Source organism: Chelonia mydas, chromosome 5 (genome assembly GCF_015237465.2).
Source record: "Chelonia mydas isolate rCheMyd1 chromosome 5, rCheMyd1.pri.v2, whole genome shotgun sequence".
In the NCBI taxonomy this organism is placed as follows: Eukaryota; Metazoa; Chordata; order Testudines; family Cheloniidae; genus Chelonia; species Chelonia mydas.
In genome coordinates, this window is record NC_051245.2 from 88,287,447 (window position 1) to 88,313,114 (window position 25,668).

Sequence of the window (25,668 nt, forward strand, 5' to 3'; positions counted from 1 at the left end):
CCCTGCCTCCTTGAGATTGTGCTCTTTCTTAAAACAAACAAACAAAAAGCTCCAAAAACATGTCCATTTATATTTTTTTTACATCCTGTTGGTGAGAAAAGATCTTGACATCAGCAGGCATGAACAATAGCTGTTTAAGAAACCAGTAATCACAATTTTATAATAAAACTTTTATAACTAGCATTTTCATCTCAAATTCATGAGTCAAAGTTCGCTGTTCCAGTCGTATTCTTGTAAGACCGCTACAGACTTTCTGAAACCCCTGGCACCCCACCTTGGAATCTTGATCAGGCCAAAAGTATCCCCTTCCTTTTCAGTTCATCTAAGAAATAGCTTTATTTTTCTGCCCTTATTCTCAGTGTAGAAAGAAAAATGTACTGCCTGTATATCACTCTGGGAGTATTCTAAAGCAGAGGCATAACTCTTGGCTATCAGCAAAGCTCCGTAGACTGGAGCTATAGTTCCTATTTCTGGAAATATATACGGTAACCACCTGGGCTTCAGTTCATAGTCTTGCCAAATTTGTATGCAGGCTGCATGTGGAATTTTTGGCCAAAGATTGTTGCATCTGTAAAGACGTGTCGTAACGCAAAGAGAGTTCTTGTATCGCTTATCCAGATCCTCAAGGATTTAGTCAAATCCTCGTGCTGCTAATCTAGTTAGTTTGCCACTTAATTTGTTCCTGGGTGTGTCAGACTCCTATTTGATCCTGGGTAAATTTCTTAATCTCTGTGTCTTCATTCCAATTTGTAAAATGGGGATTCTTCCCTGCCTCAAAGGGGTGACATGAAGTTAAATTCATTATTTCTGAAGGACTCCAACACTGTGAGTATCATAGTTACACAGGAAGTCACATTCAGTTATCACAGTGTTTTCTTCTGGCCTTGAAATCTCTGAAAAGTCAGTAAATATATTAACTTTGATATCTATCCTAAATTTTATATTTAATCTTAATTTTCATTGTATACCTAAGACTGGTGGCTTGTCACCAGAGGTGGGTACAGGTGGAGGGCTGTGCTAATCACTGATTTAGTTACTTCCAGGCTCTCTTTTCCAGTCCAAATCCCCATTATTATTCAGACTGCCATAGGGGCCTGAAAATCATCCATCACTACTGCACCTGCTCCGTAAGCCCCTGCAGGTTACTAAAGTTGTTCAAAAAATTAACAAAAGCCAGAAAAGAGACATTGCAGGGATAGGTTTCAGAGTAGCAGCCGTGTTAGTCTGTATCCGCAAAAAGTACAGGAGTACTTGTGGCACCTTAGAGACTAACAAATTTATTTGAGCACAAGCTTTTGTGGGCTACAGCCCACTTCATCGGATGCATAGAATGGAACGTATAGTAAGAAGACTATATATATATATATATGGGATATTGCAGGGATACTATCATCTTGTAAATCAAATTGAAATATGAAAATTGTGTGCATACTCTGGCTATAAAGAACACCTGTTCGTGAATCCTTTTTTTCTTAATGCCAAAAATGATGAAAATTTTGCTGTACGGTTTAGTCATTGTTTTGACACAAATGCCTTTTAATTTATTACTCTTAAAAGGTAGTGAATTAGACCAGTAAGTGTACAGCGTTATTGTCCATAGACAATGAAGAAATATGCCCTATATTTAATAAATATTCCTTGTAAAGTCCATTATTACAGAAAAATGGTGTTCAACATTGGCCAAATCAGACCCTAGCTATTAAAACTGAACTGATGGTGTATCAGATGTGGTTATAGTGTCGTGTCCTTTACAGGAACCAGGTTGAACTTGTTTGGCTCATCAAAAAATGGCTTTGGCTTCAAACAAAGTGACCTTGATATCTGTATGACAATTGATGGACTGGAAACTTCTGAGGTAGACTTAGAGCTCTTTCGTATAACTTGTACTGGTATTTTATAGATAGAGCTATTGTTGCTGTGACCACTGTCTCGTGACATCCTTTTGCAAAAAGGACTTGCGCAGTCGCTGAAAAAGGAAATAGAACTTCTACCAAAAAACGTAAATTGGCTAGTGTCTTGCTGCTGTGTCGGCTAATCCGGTTTAAGATTTTCTTCCTTTACCGTTGAGCTTATTCGTAGATTCTTCAGTGAAATGTTAATATTGTTTGACAGGGAAATGTATGAGGCACATTGATTCAGCATCACAGTGTTGATGCATGGTAAGGTAGAAAACGAAGATGGGGTGAGAAAGAAGCAAGTCTGTCTTTTTGGTTATATAAATTAGCAAATGCTTTAAATGCATGTTTATGCATGCATAAACTCTTTTAAGAACATTAGGGTATCCTTTAGTGTTGACTTGAAAATACTCTACATTTTGAAACTGTCTGGTATGAATGCCGCTGCGTGTACAATTTAGGTGTCTTTTTAATGATATGGCTTTAAGCCTAATGACGGGCAATGAATGGCACATGAACTGAAATGGCTTGGCTAGGACATGGTCTAATAGTAATGATTACATATAGCTTTTCTAGAATTTTGCGATGGGCACAAAACGTTATCAGTGCACTGAAATCTTTTTTTCTCTCCTTTTGCAGGGACTTGATTGCATAAGAATCATTGAAGAATTAGCAAGAGTGCTTAAGAAACATTCAGGTACCTTCCTAGAGAATAAGAGTGGATAGTTCTGTGTACATGAATTTGTACACTATTTATGGAGTCAGAAGGTTCAGGGGTATAAGTACACAGATATCATTAAGATAACTAATGCACTGAAGAGTTCAGTGGTAGCAGGATTGGGGACTTAGATTGTGAACATTTGTAGACCTTCATTGCATGACCGGGCCCATTGAAGCGTTCTAAGGTTTATAGAACCAGGCCTAAATTAGACTCTGATACTGTGTTAATAACATACGTGAAAACAAGTCCTAAGTTACAAGTTTGACCCTTTGGACAGTGGTTATAGGTTTGTATTTACATATCCATTTTTTGTTTGTTCACAAATAACATTATTAATAATATTAATAATGCTGAAGATGGCACACGCTAGACATTACAGTTTAGTGTAACAGTATATTCCTGTAAAAATCACATGTAAATGCCTTTTTATGAGGATTTCATTCACTCTGTACCAGATAAGTATTTATGCTATTTTGCTATTTAAACAACAGTTTAGTTTTCAGCTAATGTTAAATGAAAACTAATGCCAGAAACGCTATGAATAATGAATAATCATTGTATTAAAGTGAAAGCCAAACTTAATATTTCTTCCTAGGTCTAAGAAATGTCTTGCCAATAACAACTGCTAAAGTGCCAATTGTCAAGTTCTTCCATGTGAGAAGCAGTCTTGAAGTAGACATCAGTTTATATAATACACTGGTAAGATCACGATTATAAATCACCTATTCCAGTTGGATTTTTAGGTTCCAATCCTCCATTCGACTCTTTCTGGGTGAAGTGAAAGGAGGCAGAGCAGCTGTTTTCTGCTAAAATTGTACGCTAGTAGTAAATTTAGTTAGCTTAATAATAGCAAACACCAGTGTTTTGGGGTGCATTGATCCTTTTGTAGGACTTGGAGGGAAAGGAGTAACATCCTGGGCAGCGAGAAGACCATCGCTGCATGTGTTAAGTGTGGGGACTGTCAAGGTATCAGGGCTGTCTCATCTCTAACAAAATAAGTCGCTTTCCATTGCACGCTATGCTCTGGAGAATTAAGCTGGTGAAAGGTGGAAAACATTAGCTGGAAACAATCTTCCTTTTACCAGATTCAAATCTGGCCACACAAGCCTTTTTAACTTGGAGGGTTTTAACCGTAGATTATCTGGATTATGAAAAGCCCCAGGTGCTACAGTTAGCAGGACTTTGAGAATGGTCCCAAACCCAGCACGCCTTCTCCATGGAAGCAAAATTTATGTGCCAAGTACTTGGCCAAATGTTTTAAACAACCTATTTAATCAGCGACTCTAGACTTCAAAAGCAAATTCATTGAGACAGTAAGTCTCTGTATCAGCCGAGGGAGATTATTTTAAATGCTAGGTGTGGTGAAAGCCTGTTCGTCAGGTTACGCGTCTGTATGTGTCAGTTGGTAGTGCCTGCATTTCTGGGATGAAAGGTTTGTGGGTTTAGGAACTGCCCCAGAATTTATGCTCTACCACATGCCTTAGAAATACAGTAGTAGCTTGATGCTTCACTCTTCTGAGATATTACCTTTTGGATGCTTCTGCATATTGTTTGTGAGCAGATGAAAGTTAGGAATCTTGATAAGCTCCTCCCACCAGAGCAGGTGGTAACCCCACTCTCCTGATGAACGCTTCCTGTCTGAATAAAACAGGTTTTAATGTGCAGAACTAGGTAAGTGGTTTTGCTGAGCTCCAAACAGCTGCAGCGTTTGCCTTTTAATTCAGTGCACTTAACAGTTGAAGTTGTAAATAGGTGAAAGTGTATGTGCTCACACATTTGTACACACACAGACACATGTATATTCATACATATTAGGGCTGTCAAGGGATTAAAACCATTAATTGTGCTGTTAAACAATAATAGAATACCATTTATGTAACTATTTTTGGATGTTTTCTACTTTTTCAAATATATTTCAGTTACAACACAGAATACAAAGTGTACACTGCTCACTTTATTTCTTTTTGATTACAAATATTTGCACTGTAAAAAACAAAAGAAATAGTATTTTTCAATTCACCTAACACAAGTACTGTAGTTCAATCTCTTTATCATGAAAGTTGAACTTACAAATGTAGAATTACATACAAGAAAATAACTGCATTCAAAAATAAAACAATGTAAAACTTTAGAGCCTACAAGTCCACTCAGTCCTACTTCAGCCAATTGCTCAGACAAATAAGTTTGGTTACAATTTGCAGGAGATAATGGTGCCCGCTTCTTATTTACAACGTCACCTGAAAGTGAGAACAGATGTTCGCATGGCACGGTTGTAGCCGGCGTGTCAAGATATTTACGTGCCAGATGCGCTAAAGATTCATGCTCGTGCTTCAACCACCATTCCTGAGGACATGCGTCCATGCTGACGATGGGTTCTGCTCGATAACAGTCCAAGGCAGAGCGGATAGACGCATGTTCATTTTCATCATCGGAGTCAGATGCCACCAGCAGAAGGTTGATTTTCTTTTTTGGTGGTGCAGGTTCTGTAGTTTCTGCATCTGAGGGTTGCTCTCTTAAGACTTCTGAAAGCATACTCCATGCATCGTCCCTCTCAGATTTTGGACAGCATTTCAGATTCTTAAACCTGGGGTTGAGTGCTGTCGCTATTTTTAGAAATCGCGCATTGGTACCTTCTTTGCCTTTTGGCAAATCTGCTGTGAAAGTGTTCTTAAAACGAACATGTCCTGGGTCATCATCCAAGACTGCTCTAACATGAAATATAAGGCAGAATGCGGGTAAAACAGAACAGGAGACATACAATTCTCCCCCCAAGGAATTCACTTACAAATTTAATTACTGTATTATTTTTTTAACGAGCGTCATCGGCATAGAAACAGGTCCTCTGAAATGGTGGCCAAAGCATGAAGGGGCATATGAATGTTTAGCGTATCTGACACACAAATACCTTGCAACACCAGCTATAAAAGTGCCATGTGAATGCCTGTTCTCACTTCCAAGTGACATTGCAAATAAGAAGCAGGCAGAGTATATCCCGTAAGTGTAAACAAACTTGTTTGTCTTAGCGATTGACTGCACAAGAAGTAGGACTGAGTGGACTTGTAGGCTCTAAAGATTTACCTTGTTTTGTTGTTGAGTGCAGTTATGTAACACAAAAATGGACATTTGTATTTTTTTCATAAGGAGATTGCACTAGGGTATTTGTGTGAGGTGAATTGAAAAATACTGGTTCTTTTGTTTCTCATAATTACAGTGCAAATTCAATCAAAACTAATGATCTAAAGTGAGCGCTGTACATTTTGTATTCTGTGTTGGAACAGAAATCAATATATCTGAAAATATTTAATACACTTCAATTGGTATTCTATTGTTTAACAGTGCGATTAATCGCAATTCATTTTTTTTAGTTAATCGTGTGAGTTAACTGCGATTAATCGACAGCCATCATACATATGCAAGCTTTTCAAGTGCAAGTGGTTGTGAATCATTGTAGGTCTGTGCTCCTCTCAAGGAAATAGGTCATTTTCAAAGCCTCCCTGATCAGAGGCGTTAGCTAACTACCACTTTTTCCACCTCACGCCGTTTCCCATACTTGACTTCCTTATTTATTTACAGGCCCTGCATAACACAAGACTCTTGTCCTCTTATGCAGCCATTGATTCCAGAGTGAAATATCTGTGTTACACAATGAAAGTCTTTACAAAGGTGAGTAACACTTCAGGCACTCTGAAAGTGATAACAGCCCCAGTAAAAAGTTTTATAATTTGCTTTTCTCTTTCCAGATGTGTGACATTGGAGATGCATCTAGAGGTAGCCTGTCCTCCTATGCATATACTCTTATGGTGCTTTATTTTCTTCAGCAGCGAAACCCACCAGTCATTCCTGTTCTCCAAGAGGTACCGTATGTCAAGAAATAAATTGGTCCCAGTTAGATATTTTTTGGTGCACTCTTGACCAAAATAGGGATCAAAATCATCAAGTCTGAACAGCCATGCTCTAACTAGTTAACTTTCTGTTCTTAGATCTACAAGGAGCCAAAGAAGCCTGAAATTTTAGTTGATGGTTGGAATGTTTATTTCTTTGACAAAATAGATGAGTTGGTGAGTCTTCTATTCACTTTTCTGATACAGCATTATCGTGCAATAACTCTGTAAAGTGAAACTAACCTCTGGTAAGGCATGTATTTGAAAAATGCAGGAGATGAATGTAAAAGGTAGTTACTAACAATGACTTTTGCTAATCCGTTTTACATACGGGCTGAAAATGAGAACTTCTCATTTAGTTATATAAAATGTCAGCTATTATTGGACCTAGCTGTGTCAGCCTTTACAATTGGAATTGTGAAGCGATACTTCAGCACCGTGCTATAGTAATCTAAACATGTTTAGAACTATGCGGAAAATGTTCTTAAAAGAATCTGCTAAATATTTTTCCGCTGTTAAATGGAGCCAGATACTGTTATAACAGCACATGCCTTAGGACATGATACTTTGTTCGGAGGAGAAAAGAGTAATGTTACTCAAGACAGAGAGCCAAGCATGAAACTTGAAAGCAGAGTATCTTCTTTGTAAAAGGGCATGCCAGGAAACTTTTGTATAGAACTCAAGAGTAGCAGCCGTGTTAGTCTGTATTCGCAAAAAGAAAAGGAGTACTTGTGGCACCTTAGAGACTAACAAATTTATTTGAGCATAAGCTTTCGTGAGCTACAGCTCACTTCATCAGATGCATTCAGTGGAAAATTCAGTGGGGAGGTTTATATACCTAGAGAACATGAAACAATGGGTGTTACCATCAATCTCGTTACAGTGTGTATGGTAACACCCATTGTTTCATGTTCTCTAGGTATATAAATCGCCCCACTGTATTTTCCACTGAATGCATCCGATGAAGTGGGCTGTAGCTCACGAAAGCTTATGCTCAAATAAATTTGTTAGTCTCTAAGGTGCCACAGGTACTCCTTTTCTTTTTGTATAGAACTGTACATATTTATATTTATTGGCTTAGCCTAATAAAATACAATCGACCTTCCAAAATATAAATCTCTGAGTTTATTAAAACACTCAAAGCTGAGATTTCCAAGGCGGTATAGGGGATAAAGCCATTCACTTAAAACTATTTGACATACAATGGAAATGTGTGAAAATCTCAATTTTGTGCTGTTAAGCTACCATAACATAGTTGGTTGTCTACAGTACAAGAGACCAGTGCACCTGTGAATAAATATTTTTGCAAAACCTGAATGCTTTGCATTCAACAGTAATCCTATCAGGTTTGTTAAAGAATAACCACCGATGTGCCATACTGCTGCTTTCTTCCCCACCTGATGATAGGTGACATAACCCTTCAATGGAATAACTTTGTGTTGAAGGGGCACCCAGCCTAACAATAAACTAACAAAAAACTAACAGTAAACTAACAATATGCATATCAATTTTGCATGCTATAAAAAATAAACAGCAAGTTGTTTAAAAAGAAACAACACATTTCTACTCTTCACGCTAAAAATACCCACCGACCATTTAAACGGCAAAATTTGAGTATTAACCTTCAAACTATATAAAAGGATGGAAAGTGATTTAGAGTAACTTTAAACCTCACTTGTGTATAACCACAATTATGTGTAATCTAACACTCTGAAATGATGAATGTGCATTTGCTTAATCTGTCTGAATTGCTGAACCTCAGAAGAAGAAATCTTTCTCTCTAACTTCCAGCCAGCCTGTTGGCCAGACTATGGTTCAAACACTGAATCTGTTGGGGAGCTATGGCTGGGACTTCTCCGCTTCTACACGGAAGAATTTGATTTCAAAGAACATGTTATCTGCATCAGAAGAAAAAATCTGCTTACAACTTTCAAGAAGCAGTGGACCTCCAAATATATTGTTATTGAAGGTATTGTAGGAATTAATACAGAGCTCATTGATGGATGGAATTGCTTTAAAACCCATTTGAATAAATCTGCTCTTCTCGCATGTTGTTTTTCACTTTTTCATCCTGCTGGATTAGGATATTTCCTCCGGCTAAGTACATTGAGTGAAATCCTGGCTCTCAGAAGTTAGGGACAAAACCCCCCATTGACTTCAGTAGGGTTGGAATTTAGCCCTTATTTTTCAACTGAAATAAAGTTGAAAAGCGAATTTTACATTTTATTTTGTTTGTTTGAGGGCTGACTATCAGAATGGTTCAGAAAACTGGAATTCAGTCCATAGTCTGTCTGTCTCACTGTGTAATCTTTTCCCTGATTCTTCAGATTCAGAGATTCTTCAGACTCAGAGATGAATGTAAAAGCTAGTTACTAACAATGACATTTGCTAGTATGTTTTACAGATGAGCTGAAAATGATTTTTAGCTTGCTTCTACTCCAGCTCCGCTTAGTTCTTATCCTATCCCTTATTTGGAAAAGATTAAGTGTCTAGTTTCAAATCAGTTTGACTGGCTTAAACACTTCTTCAGTTAGCTTTCTTATAGCATTATGCAGAATGTTGAAATGATGCAATGCATTATGTTTTAAATCAGTTCCTATTTGTTAGAAGACAGAAACCCTAATCCAGCAAAGTACGTAAAAAATCCATGCTTCGCTTTTATGCATACGAATAATCCCTCAGAGATAAAATTTAGTTGAAGTTCACCAAATATTTAAGTGCTGTGTTGCATCAGGGTCCATATGCGGGAAATCTTGTCAATGCAGACATTGTTTTTCTAGCTCATCTAACTTTGATAGAAAGGTTGCGGGGGTGGGAGGGGTTTCCTCTCACCTTCAAAAATTGCTCTTTTTCAACATTTCGGTCAATTTGGTTCATAGCTGGGCTGCTGAGATTCTGTCTTCTGAATATATCCTCTTTCAGGATATGGAGAAATCAATTTCAGTGTATTGATTCTGCATCAGTAATAGCAACATTAGCTTGTTTGTGTTCATATTAATCAGTTTGGTTCAGAGTTCGCTTTCATATGGACTTTAGTAATACCTACAGATTTCTTCACACAGATCCCTTTGATTTGAACCACAATCTTGGAGCTGGCTTATCAAGAAAAAGTAAGTTACCCAGTACACAAGCATTCCACAAATCCGCTGAGGGTCTTGATTTATTTAGACAATTGATTTTTTTTCTTTTATTTCCTAGTGACAAATTTTATAATGAAGGCTTTTATCAATGGCAGAAGGGTATTTGGTACCCCAATAAAAGGATTTCCTAAAGAATATCCCTCAAAAATGGTAAGTGTCTTTAGAATATAGCAATACACACCCACTCACCCTCTACATTGGTATCTAAATCCCTTACCTACTGTGAAGCTTCACACATGACTCAGATGAAAACAATTGCACACTGTTAAGAACTTATTGGTAATTTATGCATGGGAAATGAAGAGTTTCCTTTCAAATTTCAGTGGTAACTTCCATCGTGGTGGTTCTTTCGGCTTCTGTCTATAAGTTGTTGATGGGTTGTTTTGTTTTTTTTAACACTTATATTGTGGCAACACCTGTTAACATTAACCAGGTCGGGGCTCCATTGTACAAGCATAGAGTAAATCGTCGTCTACCCCAAACAGCTTAGTCTAAAATGTGTTGTGTTAAACAGGCTGTCCTAGAGCAAAGCAGCAGTGTGTCAGAGAGCAAGTTAGGACAAGCCCTCACCTGTCAGCATGTTATACAGCTCTGAATTGCAGTCCCATTACAGAGAGTGGAACATGGCTGTAACTTTGTTCTCATTCAGACTATAATGTTCATAGCCACGAAGGAGGTCAAGAAGGCTAAACTGAGTTCTTTGTAGAGCTGTGGTCAGTTAATGGCCTTCCTGATTCTACAGTAGGCACCACAATGGAGTGATACAAAGCACACCTACCTTCACTCTTTTGGGGAGCTGCTTGCGCTAATACGGCCTCACGCTTAGGCTGTGTTTACACTAGTACCGCTACAGCTGCGCCACTGAAAGGTCTCCCGTGTAGCTGCTCTTTGCCGGCAGGAGACAGCTCTTCTGCCAGCAAAATAAATCCACCCCGAATGAGCAGCAGTAGCTTTGTCAGTGGTTTTTTTTCACTCCCTTGACCAACAAAAAGGCCATGTCTACATTAGCACTAGTCATAGCTGGTTTAGGTTTCCAAATCTTGAAAAAAAAATAGGTGCACAACACTACATTCTTTCCTTTTAGGAATACTTCTTTGACCCAGAAGTCCTGACAGAAGGAGAACTGGCCCCAAATGACAGATGCTGCAGAATTTGTGGTAAAATTGGACACTTCATGAAAGACTGTCCCATGAGGAGAAAGTATGTATATTTTTAAGGGTTGTGTGGTTTTGGTAGTACAAGGGGTTTGTATAAATTTCTGAAATGTTGGATTCAAGAGATACTGAAAATTGACCAAGTGGAGGGTCCAGTGTTTAAGGGGCTTGGATTACTGATAGAAATGTAAAAGTAACAGAAATCAGAGTTCATCCTTGTAGTTAGAAAATTTGAGCAGAACCGCTTAAATGTCTGAGGAGAAAATAGTCCAGTGTTGATCAGATAATGTTCTTCACCAACTGACTCCAAGAACATGGGCTTTTGCAGTAAGGGATTGCCTCCTTAAGAGCGCTTTCCTTGAAGGGAAAATGTGACTCAATCGTATTCCTAGCCATGCTACAGACATGAAACAAACCTATTTTGGGGGGAACCATTTGGCCTGAAGACCTTCAACAAGCTTTAAAAAAGCAGCAACAAAACACTTCCTTGGCAGCGAGCAAATCAGGAACGCAAGCAGAAACTGTCTGAAGTATCCTTTTCTGTATGATGTTGTTGTTTTATATTTGATTAGTGAATTGTGAAATGGATATTGCTTAGACATCTAGGTTAAGAACCCATGCACCCTGGCTTAAGCAAATGTAGCATAGCAGAAGTCCCAAATAAAGAATATCGGGTATATTTTCAAAAGCCTCTAAGTGGCTCTGAAACACAAGCATTTTTGAAACTACCACCATTGGTTCCAGTTTTAATTATATTAAATTTCTTTTTAGCATTTTGCTTAGAGCCTTTCTCTTAAGTGGATGGACTGCAGCAGCCATGGTTGATTGTATGGTGGAGGGGGTTTTTGAGCTTTACGTCATAAATTTTTTCCCTTAGATGCGTCTCTGTGTATATACAGTATGTAATATGAAATCACCATGTTTAAAAGTCAACATTTCTTATTTGTATAACAGTGCTGTCAGTCCAGATTTGAGAAAACTTAAACCAATCTAATGTGGACTGAGTACTTTATATTCAGGGTTTTGTAACCGGGTAGAAGTTTGTAGAGCTAGGTGAGAAATCCATGAAAATTACTCCTAGAGTTAGACACTTTGGTTGTAAAGATGTCTTGCTTTTTCGCCATAGTTGATTGTATGGTGCTTTTTTACTACATATTGCTCATATTTTCCATTAGAATTCAGCAGAAAGTTTTTTCCTCAACTACATAAATGAATATTACTAAATATTTTATGTTGGTTCTCCCACCACGTAGACTTTTAGGAAAAAGAGAGATACGTTTATTCATTTTTGTTGCATGTCACATAAATCCTCTTTAAGAATATACTATTTAACACAAAGTTTCTTTTCTCCATCTGACAAAGCCTATTTGTTTTTATGTCACTGTTTTGCTTCTGCAGGTTGAGACGACGACATGATCATGAAGATATTAAAAACCAAAGGTACATCGAGAACAACGAGAAAAGCAGCAAAGAGGAAAAAGATACCTCAATGAAGGAAGGAACGATATTATGTACACCTCAGAAAAACAAACTAGGGAGAGCAACACTGGACACAGGAAGAGAGAAGGCTTCCAGGCAGTCAGCAGAGAAGTGGAAGCGGCAGGAGGACAGGGACTTAAGAGAAAAACGTTGTTTTAACTGTGGGAGAGAAGGCCACATTAAAAAAGAGTGCCCACAGTATAAAGGAGCTGCAGGTATGAAACCCAGATACATTCTAAGACATCTTAAACAGACCCTATCATTTTGGAGTATTTAACGAGATTGACTAAATGGGTCTGGATTAATATCTCATCAAATATACCGACATAGTACTGAACCTTCCTTTTTCAAGGGGACAAGATGCAATTGTCTAATTTCCCTTCTTAGTCCTCTGCCTGCCTTAAAGTGCACTCCGTTGCCTAGAAAGACGAGACATGATTTCCACGAGAGCCAGAAAACAGGCTGTATGGCCCAGATCCTCAAAGGTCTTTAGGCTCCTAAATTAGATTGAAATCAATGGAAGGTAGGTGCTTATCTACCTTTGAGGATCTGGGCCATGCAGTGTGGGGAAGAGTTAGTTTTCCTATTTCCAGAGGCTGTTTCCACTTCTCTCAGAATCCCTGTCAGCTCCATTTTCTAACTTTAGATTCCATTTCAGTGCATTGTACTTCCACGGAGGCTGGCCCCAGAGTTATTCTCATCTCATCTTAAACTACTGCATTCTGAATAAGCTTAAGTATTTGACAAGTTCCCCCATAAATGGTTTTAAACCATTCCCAATAAGCACCAAATGGTTACTACTCAACAGGATATGGAAATGAAGCTTTTCAAGTGAGCAGCCAGGCAGAGGGGATCCATTTCCTGCAGCAGCCTTTGTCATTATCTTGTGGGGGGAATGCTACTTTGCTCACATTCAAATTTGCTCACTAATTCAGGGAGGACTTTCAGACTGACATGGAACACTTAGGATGAGGCCAGGTCCTCCTTGAAAGAGGAGACAATTGCCAAAGCATCTTGGTATGCTGGGTTGGTCCCTTCTCTAATTTCCTCGTCATCCTGCTGAGATATAGTATCCTAGATTCATAAGGGACCTTGAGAGGTCATATAGTCCAGTCCCCGGCACTCATGGCATACACCTGTCAGGGATGGTCTAGTTAATAGACCTAGCATTAACTAGACCATCCCTGACAGGTGTATGTCTAACCTGCTCTTAAAAATCTCCAATGATGGAGATTCCATAATTTCCCTAGGCAATTTATTCCGGTGCTTAACTACCCTGAATGTTAGGAAGTTTTTTCCTAATGTCCAACCTAAACTGCCCTTGTTGCAATTGAAGCCCATTGCTTCTTGTCCTATCCTCAGAGGTTAAGGAGAATACATTTTCTCCCTCCTCCCTGTAACAACCTTTTATGTATTTGAAAACTATTATGTCCATCCGCTGGCTCCCTCCCACCCCCACACACCAGTCTTCTCTTCTATAGACTAAACAAACCCAATTGTTTCAATCTTCCCTCTTGGGCATATTTTCTAGACCTCTGATCATTTTTGTTGCTCTTCTCTGGACTTTCTCCAACTTGTCCACATCTTTCCTGAAATGTGGTGCCCAGAACTGGACCCAATACTCCAGTTGAGGCCTAGTCGGTGTGGAGTAGAGTGGAAGAATTACTTTTTGTGTCTTGCTCACAACATCCCAGATTTGCTTTTTTTGCAACAGTGTTACACCATTGATTCATATTTAGTTTGTGATCCACTATGATCACCCAGGTCTCTTTCTGCAGTACTCCTTCGTAGACAGTCATTTTCCATTTTGTATGTATGCAACTGATTGTTCCTTTTGAAGTGGAGTACTTTGCATTTGTCCTTATTGAATTTCATTCTATTTACTTCAGACCATTTCTCCTGTTTGTCCAGATCCATTTTTAATTTTAATCCTATCCTCCAAAAAACTTGCAACCCCTTCCAGCTTGGTATAATCTGCAAACTTTATAAGTGTACTCTAATGCCATTATCTAAATCATTGATGAAGATATTGAATAGAACTGATCCCTGCAGGCCCCTACTTGATATGCCCTTCCAGCTTATTGTGAACCATGATAACTACTCTCTGGGAGCAGTTTTCCAACCAGTTAGGCACCCACTTTATAATAGCTCCATCTAGGTTGTGTTTCTATAGTTTTATGAGACGGTCATGCAAGGCGATATCAAAAGCCTTATTAAAGTCAAGATATGCCACATCTGTCGCTTGCCCCACATCCACAAGGCTTGTTACCCTGTCAAATACAGTTATTAGGTTGGTTTGATACGATTTGTTCTTGAAAAAGCCATGCTGCCTGTTACTTATCACCTTATTATCTTCTAGGTGTTTGTAAATTGATTGCTTAATTATTTGCTCCATTATCTTTCCAGGTACCAAAGTTAAGCTGACTGGTCTGTAATTCCCTGGGTTGTCCATATTTCCCTTTATATGGGCACTATATTTGCCCTTTTCCAGTCCTCTGGGCTCTCTTCTGTCTTCCATGACTTTTCAAAGATAATTAATGGCTCAGATGTCAGCTCCTTGAGTATTTTAGGGTGTATTTCCTCAGGCCCTGGTGACTTGAAGTCATCTAACTTGTCTAATAGCAGAGGGGTAGCCATGTTAGTCTGTATCCACAAAAACTAGGAGTCTGGTGGCATCTTAAAGACTAACAGATTGATTTGGGAATAAGCTTTCGAAAGCTAATGCCCAAATAAATCAGTTAGTCTTTAAGGTGCCACCAGAGTCTTTGTTGTAACTTGTCTTAAGTAATTTTTAACTTGTTCTTTCCCTATTTTAGCCTCTGATCCTACCTCATTTTCACTGGCATTCGCTATGTTAGATGTTCAGTCACCACCAACCTTCTTTGTGAAAACCTGAAACAAAGTCATATAGCACTTATGCCATTTCCACATTTTCTGTTAGTGTTGTTCTCCCCTTGTTGAGTAACAGACCTACCCTGTCCTTGGTCTTCCTCTTGATTCTAAAGTATTTGTAGAATGTTTTTTTTGGTACCGTTTACATCTCTAGTAGCTTAATCTCATTTTGCGGCTTGGCCTTTCTAATTTTGTCCCTACATACATGTGTTATTTGTTTATATTCATCCTTTATTTGACCTAGTTTCCACTTTTTGTAGGACTCATTTAAAGTAGAGCCCTTTCCTAAGAAAAGGTGAGGGGGTGCCCCCTTTGTTAATCACTAGCCTCTGAAGGAATAGAGAATTGCAGTATCTCCCGAGGTGGTAAGATGCCCTCCTTGGAACCTTTACATAAGACCCCAGAGCATTTAAAGCCACTGAAAAAAGTTCCTCTTCTTCCTGGCCCTTTAAAGCGGCATTTGTCATATCAATCCTCTCTATGAGGAGAGTCTCAAATCAGAAGTTTCATATCTGTGCTGCACCCTGTTTCTGACCCTGAGTCACTTGTCTAGTTTTCCACCTCACTGTGCATCAGCTATAAACGTCTTGTACTTACCGTCAAGGCTTTGTGTCTCTGAACTGTCTCCTTTCACATTTCCCCTTGCCCCCTCATTCTGCCAATGCTAGCTTCGTTCTGCCAGTGCCACCTTATCTCTCACATTTCTCCATGTCTCTCTTAAATCCTGTGCCCTACCCCTGGAATTCACTTCCCAAACCTAACTGGTCAGATTTCTTCATACCTCATTCACATTCCTCTTAAAAATTCACTTCTTCTGTCCCGTCTCTGAAGTGTGACGTAGGGAGAGTGAAAACTAAAATATATTTTACTGCATTCAAGATGTCTGTGTATTCATTGCTGTGGGAGCAGCTTCAGCTGTTTTTCAGTCTGGGTGACCCGCTGTATATTGACCTTTGTCACTTCTAGCATATAAGTGTGGTGATGAAGTTGTCGAATATATATGTAAACTACATTAATCACAGAGGTGGCCGTTGCCTATCATTACATGTGTGTGTTGGAGAGGGTGGTCCTGTTGATAAATCTTTTGTACTCTGGAAATTGTTTTCTGTGTGGCCCTAAAAGTGTTCTCTATGATCCAGTGGTAAGGGGGCAAAGTTCAATTCCCTGGTCTCCCTTCGTCTTACAGTATGACCTTGGGCAAGTCATTTCTCTCTCTCTGCCTAAGTTCTGTCAAACGGGGATAATAGTTCTTCCCTACTTCTTAAGGGTGTTGAGGTTGAATACACTAAAGATTGTGAGGTGATGGGGGGTGAGGCATGCATACAAGTGCTTTTATATAGATGATGATAAGTTGGAGTTTCTAATTGGAAGGTAATATTTTTACCTTTTCAGTAAATTTTCACTTTATTTTTATTTCTCAGGTGGATCAAAGTCAGAAGGTTCATGTGGATCCCCTTCTTCACCCAGTGCTGTTAAACATGCTGGTAGAGTAAATCAGGTAAATACTACATAATTTTCTGAATCACATTCTTCTTTAGTATACTTAATACCATTTACAGTAGTAAGCTCCAGTTTTCAACTACAGTACACTTTTGTAGGTACAACGCTGTTTATCTGTAATCCAATGAACTGTTCCCTGCCTAATAGCTGAATTTTATATGTTCGCTTATCTATATGTAGGATGACCAGATGTCCCATTTTTGTAGGGACAATCCCGTTTTTCGGGACTTTTTCTTATATAGGCGCCTATTCTTCCCCCCACCTCCCCCCCCGGCCCGTTTTTTTCACAGTTGCTATCCAGTCACCCTATCTTTGTCTGTCTCTCTCTTTTAGGGAATACTTTTACATGAGGAGAAGAGGAAACAAAAAGGAAAAGTATTCCTGAGTCCCCAAACAGGTTTGTACATTAGATTCCACTGAACAGCACCATTTTGCTGGGGACCAATCCTGTCCCATTGACTTTTTAATGTTAGTGGGAGTTGGATATTTGCAGCAGCATGCCGCTTATCAAGAACATTTTTTCACAGTTGCCGCCAGAAAAGGAGGCACTGGGACATGCTGAGCGCACCAATCACAGGCAGGTTTGCAAGCCTGCAAACCTGCCTGTTACACAGGGACTGCACAGGAGGTAAGGGGCTGTGAGCTGAGCGGGAGCAGGGCAGTAGCTGGAGGGCAGCTGGATGCCAGAGCTGCATGGTAGCTCTCTTAAGATTGCAGCCAGGGAAGGGAGCAGTTGGATGTGCTGAGTCCTGATCCCTGGAGAGCACAGCGCAGCCCCCTTGTCCTGCCTGCAGGCAGGCCGCAGCCAGGGAATGTACTTACAGCACTTCCTTCCTTAGCTGTAGCCTTGCAAAGCCACCTTCCACTTATTGGCAACTGCTGGATAATGGCAACGTTTCCCTGTTGACCAAGAAGTCGCTAATAAGCGGAATCTACTGTAACTTGAATTTCTTAATTGAAATTTCAGTACGTAAAACCATATTTTGGGAATTGAGCATCTCCCCCAGTCCTCACTGACGGGTGCTCTGCTTTCTGTGTTGATACTGAAGGCGGTTTAGACTTGTTGCTAGCACCCTGTGGGATAAGCCCAGCCTCTTGTCTACCAGAAGTTTTTTTTCCCTCTGGCAGCAGAACCAGTGAGGCAGTTCAGCTCTGCCCTATTTGTTAAGTTTTATTTCTTTATTTACCATCAATAGTTACTTGGCTTTGTTTTTTATGGGGGAGGTGAGGGGTGACAGCAGAGTACACTATTTTTGTTTGTTTGTTTTTGTTTCCTTTTCCTTCTGTCCTCCTGTTTCTGCCTACTTGAATCTTTTTATGTATCTTGGAGTGTTCCTTTCAAGGACCATATGTGAGACCTCCTTCAAATAACCCTCTAGAAATCCACAGGATCAATTAATTTCTTTGGAGCCAGGGTATTAAAGCAGGTTCTTTGTATAAACCAACTATCAATCAGAGTAGGAGACAGCAGTCAGATCATGCCAAAGGATAGTTAAGCTCAAGCGAGAGCTTTAAAAACAATGAAAACCACTGCCAAAGTAAAAAGATCCCTTAGTAAGGGAGCTATAGTTGCACCAGATCCCCACTCTGAATTCAGTGTTAAAAGCAGAATAGAACGGTCACCCCCTTACACACCTGTTTCACTTGTTTAAAAAAATCTATTTTAATCTGGTATTATGGCCAAGTTTTAAGAAATGACTAGTGATTAACCATTTGTTTTTTGCATGCCCAAAGCTTGATACCTTGTAGCAGTCTGATTTTTGTTGGATGGGGACTCAAAGCTCTTTCAGCAGAGGAATAGGTGTTCCCTGGCCCTCTGAAAGTCAGAGGTTGAGGTGTCAATCTTTAGTTTACCACGGTTGAATGTAATCTGGCTCAGACCAAGTGTGTCCAGTTTGTTCTTTCCCCCTATGGAACATGCAATGTGGAGCATGCTTAAGATTTTGGAAGCATGGTTTGTTTTTGTTTTCAGATCATTGTTTTTCTGTTTGGTTACAACTTCAATAATGTGACACTTTCTTTTTTGGTTTCTGTTTAGGCAGCCTTGCCAATAAATACATGGCTCAGGGAAAAGCCTCACAGAAGAGGACCCACCAAGAATCATGAGGGGACTGAAGAACTCTGAAATTGCAATACAGGCCATCCAATCACTTCAAAAATTAGGTTCATTTTGGCTAAAGCTTCTGGGCTCACAAGACAGCAGCACAAAACAATCTTCAATTTGAGTTTAAAGAAAACATGGTATTTTATTTTAATTAGATTGCTAAAAGTCCAAGACAATGGATTTTAATGCAGTGTTCCTACTATGGACTCCTGCTCTTAATAGATTATTTGAACATTTTAATAGAAAGCCATGATCTTTGTATTTGTTTTAGGTAAAACATGTAGATAAGAGCAGGTGCTCATTTTCAAGATTTTAACATTCAAAGTGCACCAAAATTGCGTGCAAGCCAAATATTTTATTTTTCTTCAAAAATTGACTTTTTTGAAGGAGGAAATGCTATTTATTAATGTTAATTGTTTACTGAATCCTTGTGTAAAGTGTTTAAAATGTTTGTGGACTACTACTGATGTATTTGCAAACATTTTATCTGCAGAGAATTGAAAACAAACATTAGTAAACTTTTTTGTGAAACTGCTGTGGACACACTGCCACTGAGTTGTTTTTTTCCCTTTTTGATTTTATGAGTTAATATGCTGCTGTGCTTGTGTACAGAAAGACTGAGAAGCAGGTTAGTCCTGTTTGATGCTGCTAAGAATCTTTTCCAGGGCCTATAAAACGCAACAGACAATTGCTAAAAGGCAAAAAAAAAGTGATAATCAGCCATGGGGGATGGAGGTTAAATGCTTTTCACTTTTCCTAAAAAGTGAAGAGGATCCAACTGCCAGTCAACGATTTAATTAGTGTTGTCATCTTAAAATTTACTTGAAGTCCTTTTGGAGCTGGTACTATACCTTCATACCCTGTTCTCGGGGGGGCAGGAATCCATACATGGTAAAAATGAAACCACTGTTATTTATGACTTTGAAATAAAAACTTAAAACTTGAAATTTCTACATTTCTCCTTATCTTGTACTTACAATTCCAAGTATTCTTGATACAAGTGTAAAATATTATCCTAACTACTTATTTAAAGGTGTTATGTTTTAAGACTAATAGTTCCTTTCACCAAATGTCTACATCTTTATTAAAGAGGTAGGCTGGGATTTTCAAAGGGGCCAAGGGAGCTAGGTCCCTAACTTCCATTGAGTTAGAGAGTGTGTGTGTGTGTGTGTATATATATATCCTAAAATTCATCACTTCATAAATCTGTTCACTTACACACAGACATTTTAGCCAAAGACTAACAGAAAATGACCACATTCAGGTGATGGTACTTTATCATAAAACTAAAATTCAATCTTTCCTTTGTGGGCTACTTCCAGTTTTTGTTGTACTGCTTATTTGCCTGGCAGCAAAAATATAGAAGTTGCTGTGTTCTGTGTATACAATGGCTCAATCAACCCTGTATTTAAAGTTTTCTTCTTTGATTGTGGTTGGGAGTGAAAGATAAATGCTTTTATGGAGCTAAGTGGCCATAGAGAGACCCCACAGCCCTTCCATAGAAGATATTCATAAAAATCATTATTTGCTCCCTATCCTGTAGGCTCCCTCCTGCCCCCTCCCCCTCAGTACCTTTTGCCATGAAACATGCAAGTATAAAGTCTTCCAGCCTTCAGCTGAAGTTACATTGAGCAAGGTTCTGTGGATGCCCTCATCTTTCATTCTGAAGCCATCTTTCCTCCTTCCACTCTAGCCTGGGTTATTGTTGGGTGTTTCTGTAGGCAGCTATGAATGCAGGACTCCTCCTGTAGCCTGGGAACCACAGTGCCAAACCTGAGGCTCATGTCAAAAGCTACAGGTACTTTGGAGTTGAAGTTCACTTCACAACTCAGGTATGTGATATGACAGGATTTTTTTTGTGTGCTGATCCTGCAAGCCTTCCATATGGGCTCAGTCAAGCTCCCACTGAATCAAGAGATTTAAGATACAGGCAACCATTTAACTCAACTACAGAGAAGATGACATTAAATAAAAACACACAAATCAACTGCGATCAGGATATTCAGTCAATATAAAACAAAGTGATAAACTACTCCATCCTTATATATCAGACAGGATGAATTCAGGTGAATAGAATGAGCAAGGAATGTAAAAATCAAAGTCCCCATAAACTCCAAAGGGATTTCTGTGTGCCCAGAAAATGCAGGGTTAGGTTCTAAATTAGCTTTCTCACAGAAGAAGGCGCAGAAAAATTCGGAGTAATACAAACAAAAACATACACTACAGGTCAATTGCAACAAATTTAGGATGACTTTTTAAAAAAATAACCTATTCCACATTCTTCTTTCAGATACACATAAAGGCAGCATATCTAATTCTTAGCGTACAGGCTGAGGTAAAATGAGCACTTGATAAAGAGTTCTAGTCTCAGCCTCACTAGGGGGGATAATTGTTTCATAGGGTTGTGCTGTGAAGAATAGTTTGCTTGTCAGATACTTTGGAGAATGTAGATCAATACATAAATGCTTTTATACACATTTAAGTGACTGGTGAATTTAACACTGTTAGCTATGTAAAGGTGCGTCAAAGAACCAAACTCCAAATTATTAATTTAGCTGCAAGTGTGTGGCCAAAGGATCTGAGTCACACTAATGGCAGCACATGGTAAGAGATAAATAACGTGTGCTGTGTTGAATACATTAGAAAGAAGAGAATTGGGCATCTGCCTTTTTGCATGCACAACTAAGTTGTAGGAAAAACTCAATTACTGTGTGGATTTCCTCCTCCTTTTAGAATCTTGTCCCAAAATTTTAAAATTCAGTATTGTGCTCCTAAGGCTGTGTTTGAATGAATCTGCAGAAGAACTGATTTGAACCTAAGGGCACTTCACAGCTGGTGGGATTTTTGTTCTCCAGAGTAGTTATTTTACTGAGGAATCACATGCTAGTAGCTCTTTTTTCTGATAGGAGCTTCATTTTTACAAAACTGGGATTATTATATAACCAAATCTCTACTGGATAGCACAGTCAGTAAAGCCTGAATTTTCCTGGGGGAGAGGAGGAGAAACCACAGTAAAAAGAAAATATTGTCACGCAAAACATTAAACAGGTTTCAGAGTAGCAGCCGTGTTAGTCTGTATTCGCAAAAAGAAAAGGAGTACTAGTGGCACCTTCGAGACTAACCAATTTATTTGAGCATAAGCTTTCGTGAGCTACAGCTCACTTCATCGGATGCACTGAATGCATCGGATGAAGTGAGCTGTAGCTCACGAAAGCTTATGCTCAAATAAATTGGTTAGTCTCGAAGGTGCCACTAGTACTCCTTTTCATTAAACAGAATACATTTTCTCCCTCAAAACATACAGCATTACATTTTGAGGTTATATTGCCTTTACACTGTGGTATGTACGCTGTCTACCCACAGCAGTCAGAGTGATGTCAAGTTTAAAGGCAAACTAAAAATTCAAAGAAAGTAACAGGGAAAATTAGCATCTCTGTCCAAGCATGAGTTTTAAGAGGCACTTAATACCCATTTTAATGCAGGTTTCAAAATACTTTGTTACAACTTCCTATTTTCACATGCTAATGCTTTTCTGAATAATTACCGGAGGCTGAAATTTTTGAGGCTTTGTCTTTGCTTGAGTGAGTGTCTAATTTTATTTAAAATTTGGCTTTAGAATTTAGGTTAAAATGGCTATTTAGATGCCCACCATTATTTGTGGTAATATAACTGACCATTAAATACCACAGGTGGGGGTTGGCTGGAAGTATTGCCTGTGCATTCCCAGACTTTCTAATATTTAGGGTTTTGTTAGTAAATTTATGATTGGAAGGTTTCAAAATATTTGGGTGAGTGTTTAGTCTTTATATGCTTCAATTTTCTATTTTTTTTTTTTTTTTTGGTTCACAAGGAAACTTATATGTAAATTATAGTGGAGGATACCTTCAGTGATGATCCACTTCTCCAGTTGGATTTTAGCATAGATTACTTTTTTGTAAATAGGATTAGAATTACAAGTCCCTGAAATGATCTATAAAAACTCTGCTTTAAGACTGAGGGCCTGAGCCAACTTTCATTGAAGTCAATGGGAGTTTGTCCATTGATGTGATGCCTGTTCCATTAGTAACACCCTTGATTTTCTATATGGAGACATCCAACTGAACATATTTCGAAGAGCATATTGCACTTTTAAATTGTAATATTCATAATGTGTTGCTGACACCGAAGAGAGGCTACGTGCTTGCTCTGTTCGCCAATTTGTACACACAATTCTGGTCTACGCACACAAACGTGTACTTTTGTATACGCAGTTAAGCCATTACTATTGGAAAATATGGCTCTGAGGCTAAATATTCCTAAGTATAAATCAAGATGGCAGCTGTTAAAACTCACCTGATACTGTTTTCTTTAGCTATAGAGAAAACAGCTTTGCCTTCTTATGTCTCCTTGGGATGTTTCATGTCTCTCTGATCATCTTTCACTGCACCACCCCCATGTCTTTGCTGAATATTTCACATGTTCTCTCGGCATATTAGGACTGGATATGAGGGAGGCAAAAGGAAGGCCTTTCTTTAAAAAATAATTGTTACGTTTTCAATATAATACACTGTCAACATCCCCAGCACCTAACCTAGCACATAACTGAAAGGTTCAACTGAACACCAGAAAAAGTTATTGACTATTTTATTCTTACAAGAGAGGCAACACTTGTCCCAGTGGTCATTCATTACAGGTGACTATTTTATTGAGAAAAGCAAGTAAAGAAGATTAATATTGATTTATGCCCTACAATCTAAAATATATTGCACCCCGTCTGTGTAAAAGTTTTTATTCACAAGAACTACATTAATTCATCAAGCATTTACGCTTGTTTAAGTTTAATTGTGAAACCATCACTCCTAAGCAGTTAAACTTTAAAAAAAATTAGGACAAATGCCTCTGCATCAGAGAGTAAGTACAAATAAATCTAGACAGTTGGTGTTGCTTGGGCACACATTAGCTAGCAATAGGGAATATTAAGGAGAAAGATGACACAGCTGAGGAGGATCTTGCTGAAGTATGAAGCAACTAAAATAGGTCTCCATCTTTAAGTTGTTAAATCTTTGCTCCAAATATTCACACACCCACACTGCAGCAATAGAGATTATGGCTGGTGTTGCTTCTCTTCCCATTAACCTTTATCCCAGAATCATAGGACTGCAATGGACCTTGAGAGGTCATCTAGTCCAGTCTCCTACACTCATGGCAGGAATAATCATCATCTAGGCCATTCCTGACAGGTGTTTGTCTAACCTGCTCTTAAAAATCTCCAATGATGGAGATTCCACAACCTCCCTAGGCAATTTATTCCAGTGCTTAACCACCCTGACAGTTAGGAAATTTTTCCTGATGTCCAACCTAAACTGCCCTTGCTGCAATTTAAGCCCATTGCTTCTTGTCCTATCCTCAGGAGATTAAGATGACCAATTTTTCTCCCTCCTCCTTGTAACAACCTTTTATGTACTTGAAAACTGTTATTTCCCCCCCTCAGTCTTCTCTTCTCCAGACTAAACAAACCCAATTTTTTCAGTTTTCCCTCATAGGTCATGTTTTCTAAACCTTTAATCATTTTTGTTGCTCTTCTCTGGACTCTCTCCAATTTGTTCACATCTTTCCTGAAATGTGGTGCCCAGAACTGGACACAATACTCCAGTTGTGGCCTAATCAGCGCAGAGTAAAGTGGAAGAATTACTTCTCGGGTCTTGCTTACAACACTCCTGAAAGTACATCCCAGCATGACATTCACGTTTTTATGCAACAGTGTTACACTGTTGACTCATATTTAGCTTGTGGTCCACTATGACCCCCAGATGCCTTTCCGCAGTACTCCTTCCTAGGCAGTCATTTCCCATTTTGTATGTGTGCAACTGATTGTTCCTTCCTAGGTGACATACTTCGCATCTGTCCTTATTTAATTTCATCCTATTTACTAGCATTTCAAGTTCTTCCTGCTTATTCTCCATACTTCTTGCACTAGCATACAGACATCTAAGATACTGATTAGATTCCTTCCCCCCCCACCCCACCCCACCCCCCAGTTCTGCCTTCTCTCCTTTATCCCTGCTATAACACCCCAAGCTCCCCCCAAATTCTGACCCTTTTCCCAGGTCTCCAAGGCTTTGACTTACCTGTGGACTTTGCTCACCTGCCCCCTTCAAACCTAGTTTAAAGCACTCCTCTCTAGGTTAGCCAGTCTGTATCCAAATATGCTGTGATAAATGAAGTGGGGATAGCTCCCTTTTATGGACACCAAGCCAGACAGTTAGCTGTAAAAATCCCTCTTGGTAGCTGTTCTCTGCTTGCTTTACCTGTAAAGGGTTAAAAAGCCTCACTGGACAGGTTTAAAAAAAAAAAAAGTGGGCACCTGACCAAAAGAGCCAATGGGAGGGCTAAAACTTTTTAAAATTGGGAAAAACCTTCCCTTTGTTGTCTGTTGTTCTCTCTGGGCTGCAGGGACACAGAGCAGCAATGCTATAAGCAGGAATGCTGTGTAAGGTTTGAACCAGGTATGAAAAATTATCTTCCATACCTAGAAGGAATCATTGGGACAGGGAATGTTTAGATAGATGCGATCAGGTTTATTTCGGCTTGTGGATCTCCTCTGTGCTAACCCCAGATGCTTTTGTTTGCTTGTAGCCTTTAAGCTGAACCCCCAAGAAAGGTCTTCTGGGTGCTTAATTTTTGGAATTGCTCCTTTAAAATCTAGCAAAAGTCTAAGTTCCAGATGTATTTTCTTCCTTTTTGTTTTTAATAAAATTTACCTTTTTAAAGAACAGAACTGGATTTTTGGTGGCCTAAGAGGTTTGTGCATATGTTGTTTAATTAGCTGGGGGCAACAGCTAATTTCCTTTGTTTTCTTTCTTAGCTCTTCCCTGGAGGGGGGTGAAAGGGCTTGAGGGTATCCGACAGGAATTCCCAAGTGC

General features: G+C 39.0%; 1 protein-coding gene and 1 long non-coding RNA gene across 4 annotated transcripts in view; one reads left to right on the plus strand and one right to left on the minus strand.

Moving 5' to 3' along the window:
* Window positions 1-19,713, plus strand: part of TUT7 (terminal uridylyl transferase 7) — a 45,972-nt gene extending 26,259 nt beyond the window's left edge. For 2 of the 3 annotated variants that reach the window (XM_037901749.2, XM_037901751.2), the window contains exons 16-29: window positions 1,755-1,855; window positions 2,535-2,592; window positions 3,212-3,315; window positions 6,190-6,279; window positions 6,357-6,470; window positions 6,597-6,674; window positions 8,289-8,466; window positions 9,560-9,607; window positions 9,696-9,787; window positions 10,722-10,837; window positions 12,190-12,485; window positions 16,584-16,660; window positions 16,996-17,059; window positions 18,701-19,713. In XM_037901749.2, coding sequence (XP_037757677.1) covers window positions 1,755-1,855; window positions 2,535-2,592; window positions 3,212-3,315; window positions 6,190-6,279; window positions 6,357-6,470; window positions 6,597-6,674; window positions 8,289-8,466; window positions 9,560-9,607; window positions 9,696-9,787; window positions 10,722-10,837; window positions 12,190-12,485; window positions 16,584-16,660; window positions 16,996-17,059; window positions 18,701-18,768 — 1,484 coding nt within the window. In that variant the 3' untranslated portion in view covers window positions 18,769-19,713. Of the gene's footprint in view, window positions 1-1,754; window positions 1,856-2,534; window positions 2,593-3,211; window positions 3,316-6,189; window positions 6,280-6,356; window positions 6,471-6,596; window positions 6,675-8,288; window positions 8,467-9,559; window positions 9,608-9,695; window positions 9,788-10,721; window positions 10,838-12,189; window positions 12,486-16,583; window positions 16,661-16,995; window positions 17,060-17,189; window positions 17,291-18,700 lie in introns of all 3 variants that reach the window. The other variant, XR_005225727.2, reaches the window with a different exon arrangement.
* LOC119566547 lies at window positions 17,911-24,011 on the minus strand. Its single transcript, XR_005225728.2, has 2 exons — window positions 23,099-24,011; window positions 17,911-20,671 (listed from the first exon to the last, which is right to left on the minus strand). It is a non-coding gene; the product is annotated as an uncharacterized LOC119566547 (long non-coding RNA).
* Window positions 24,012-25,668: the final 1,657 nt, after the last annotated feature.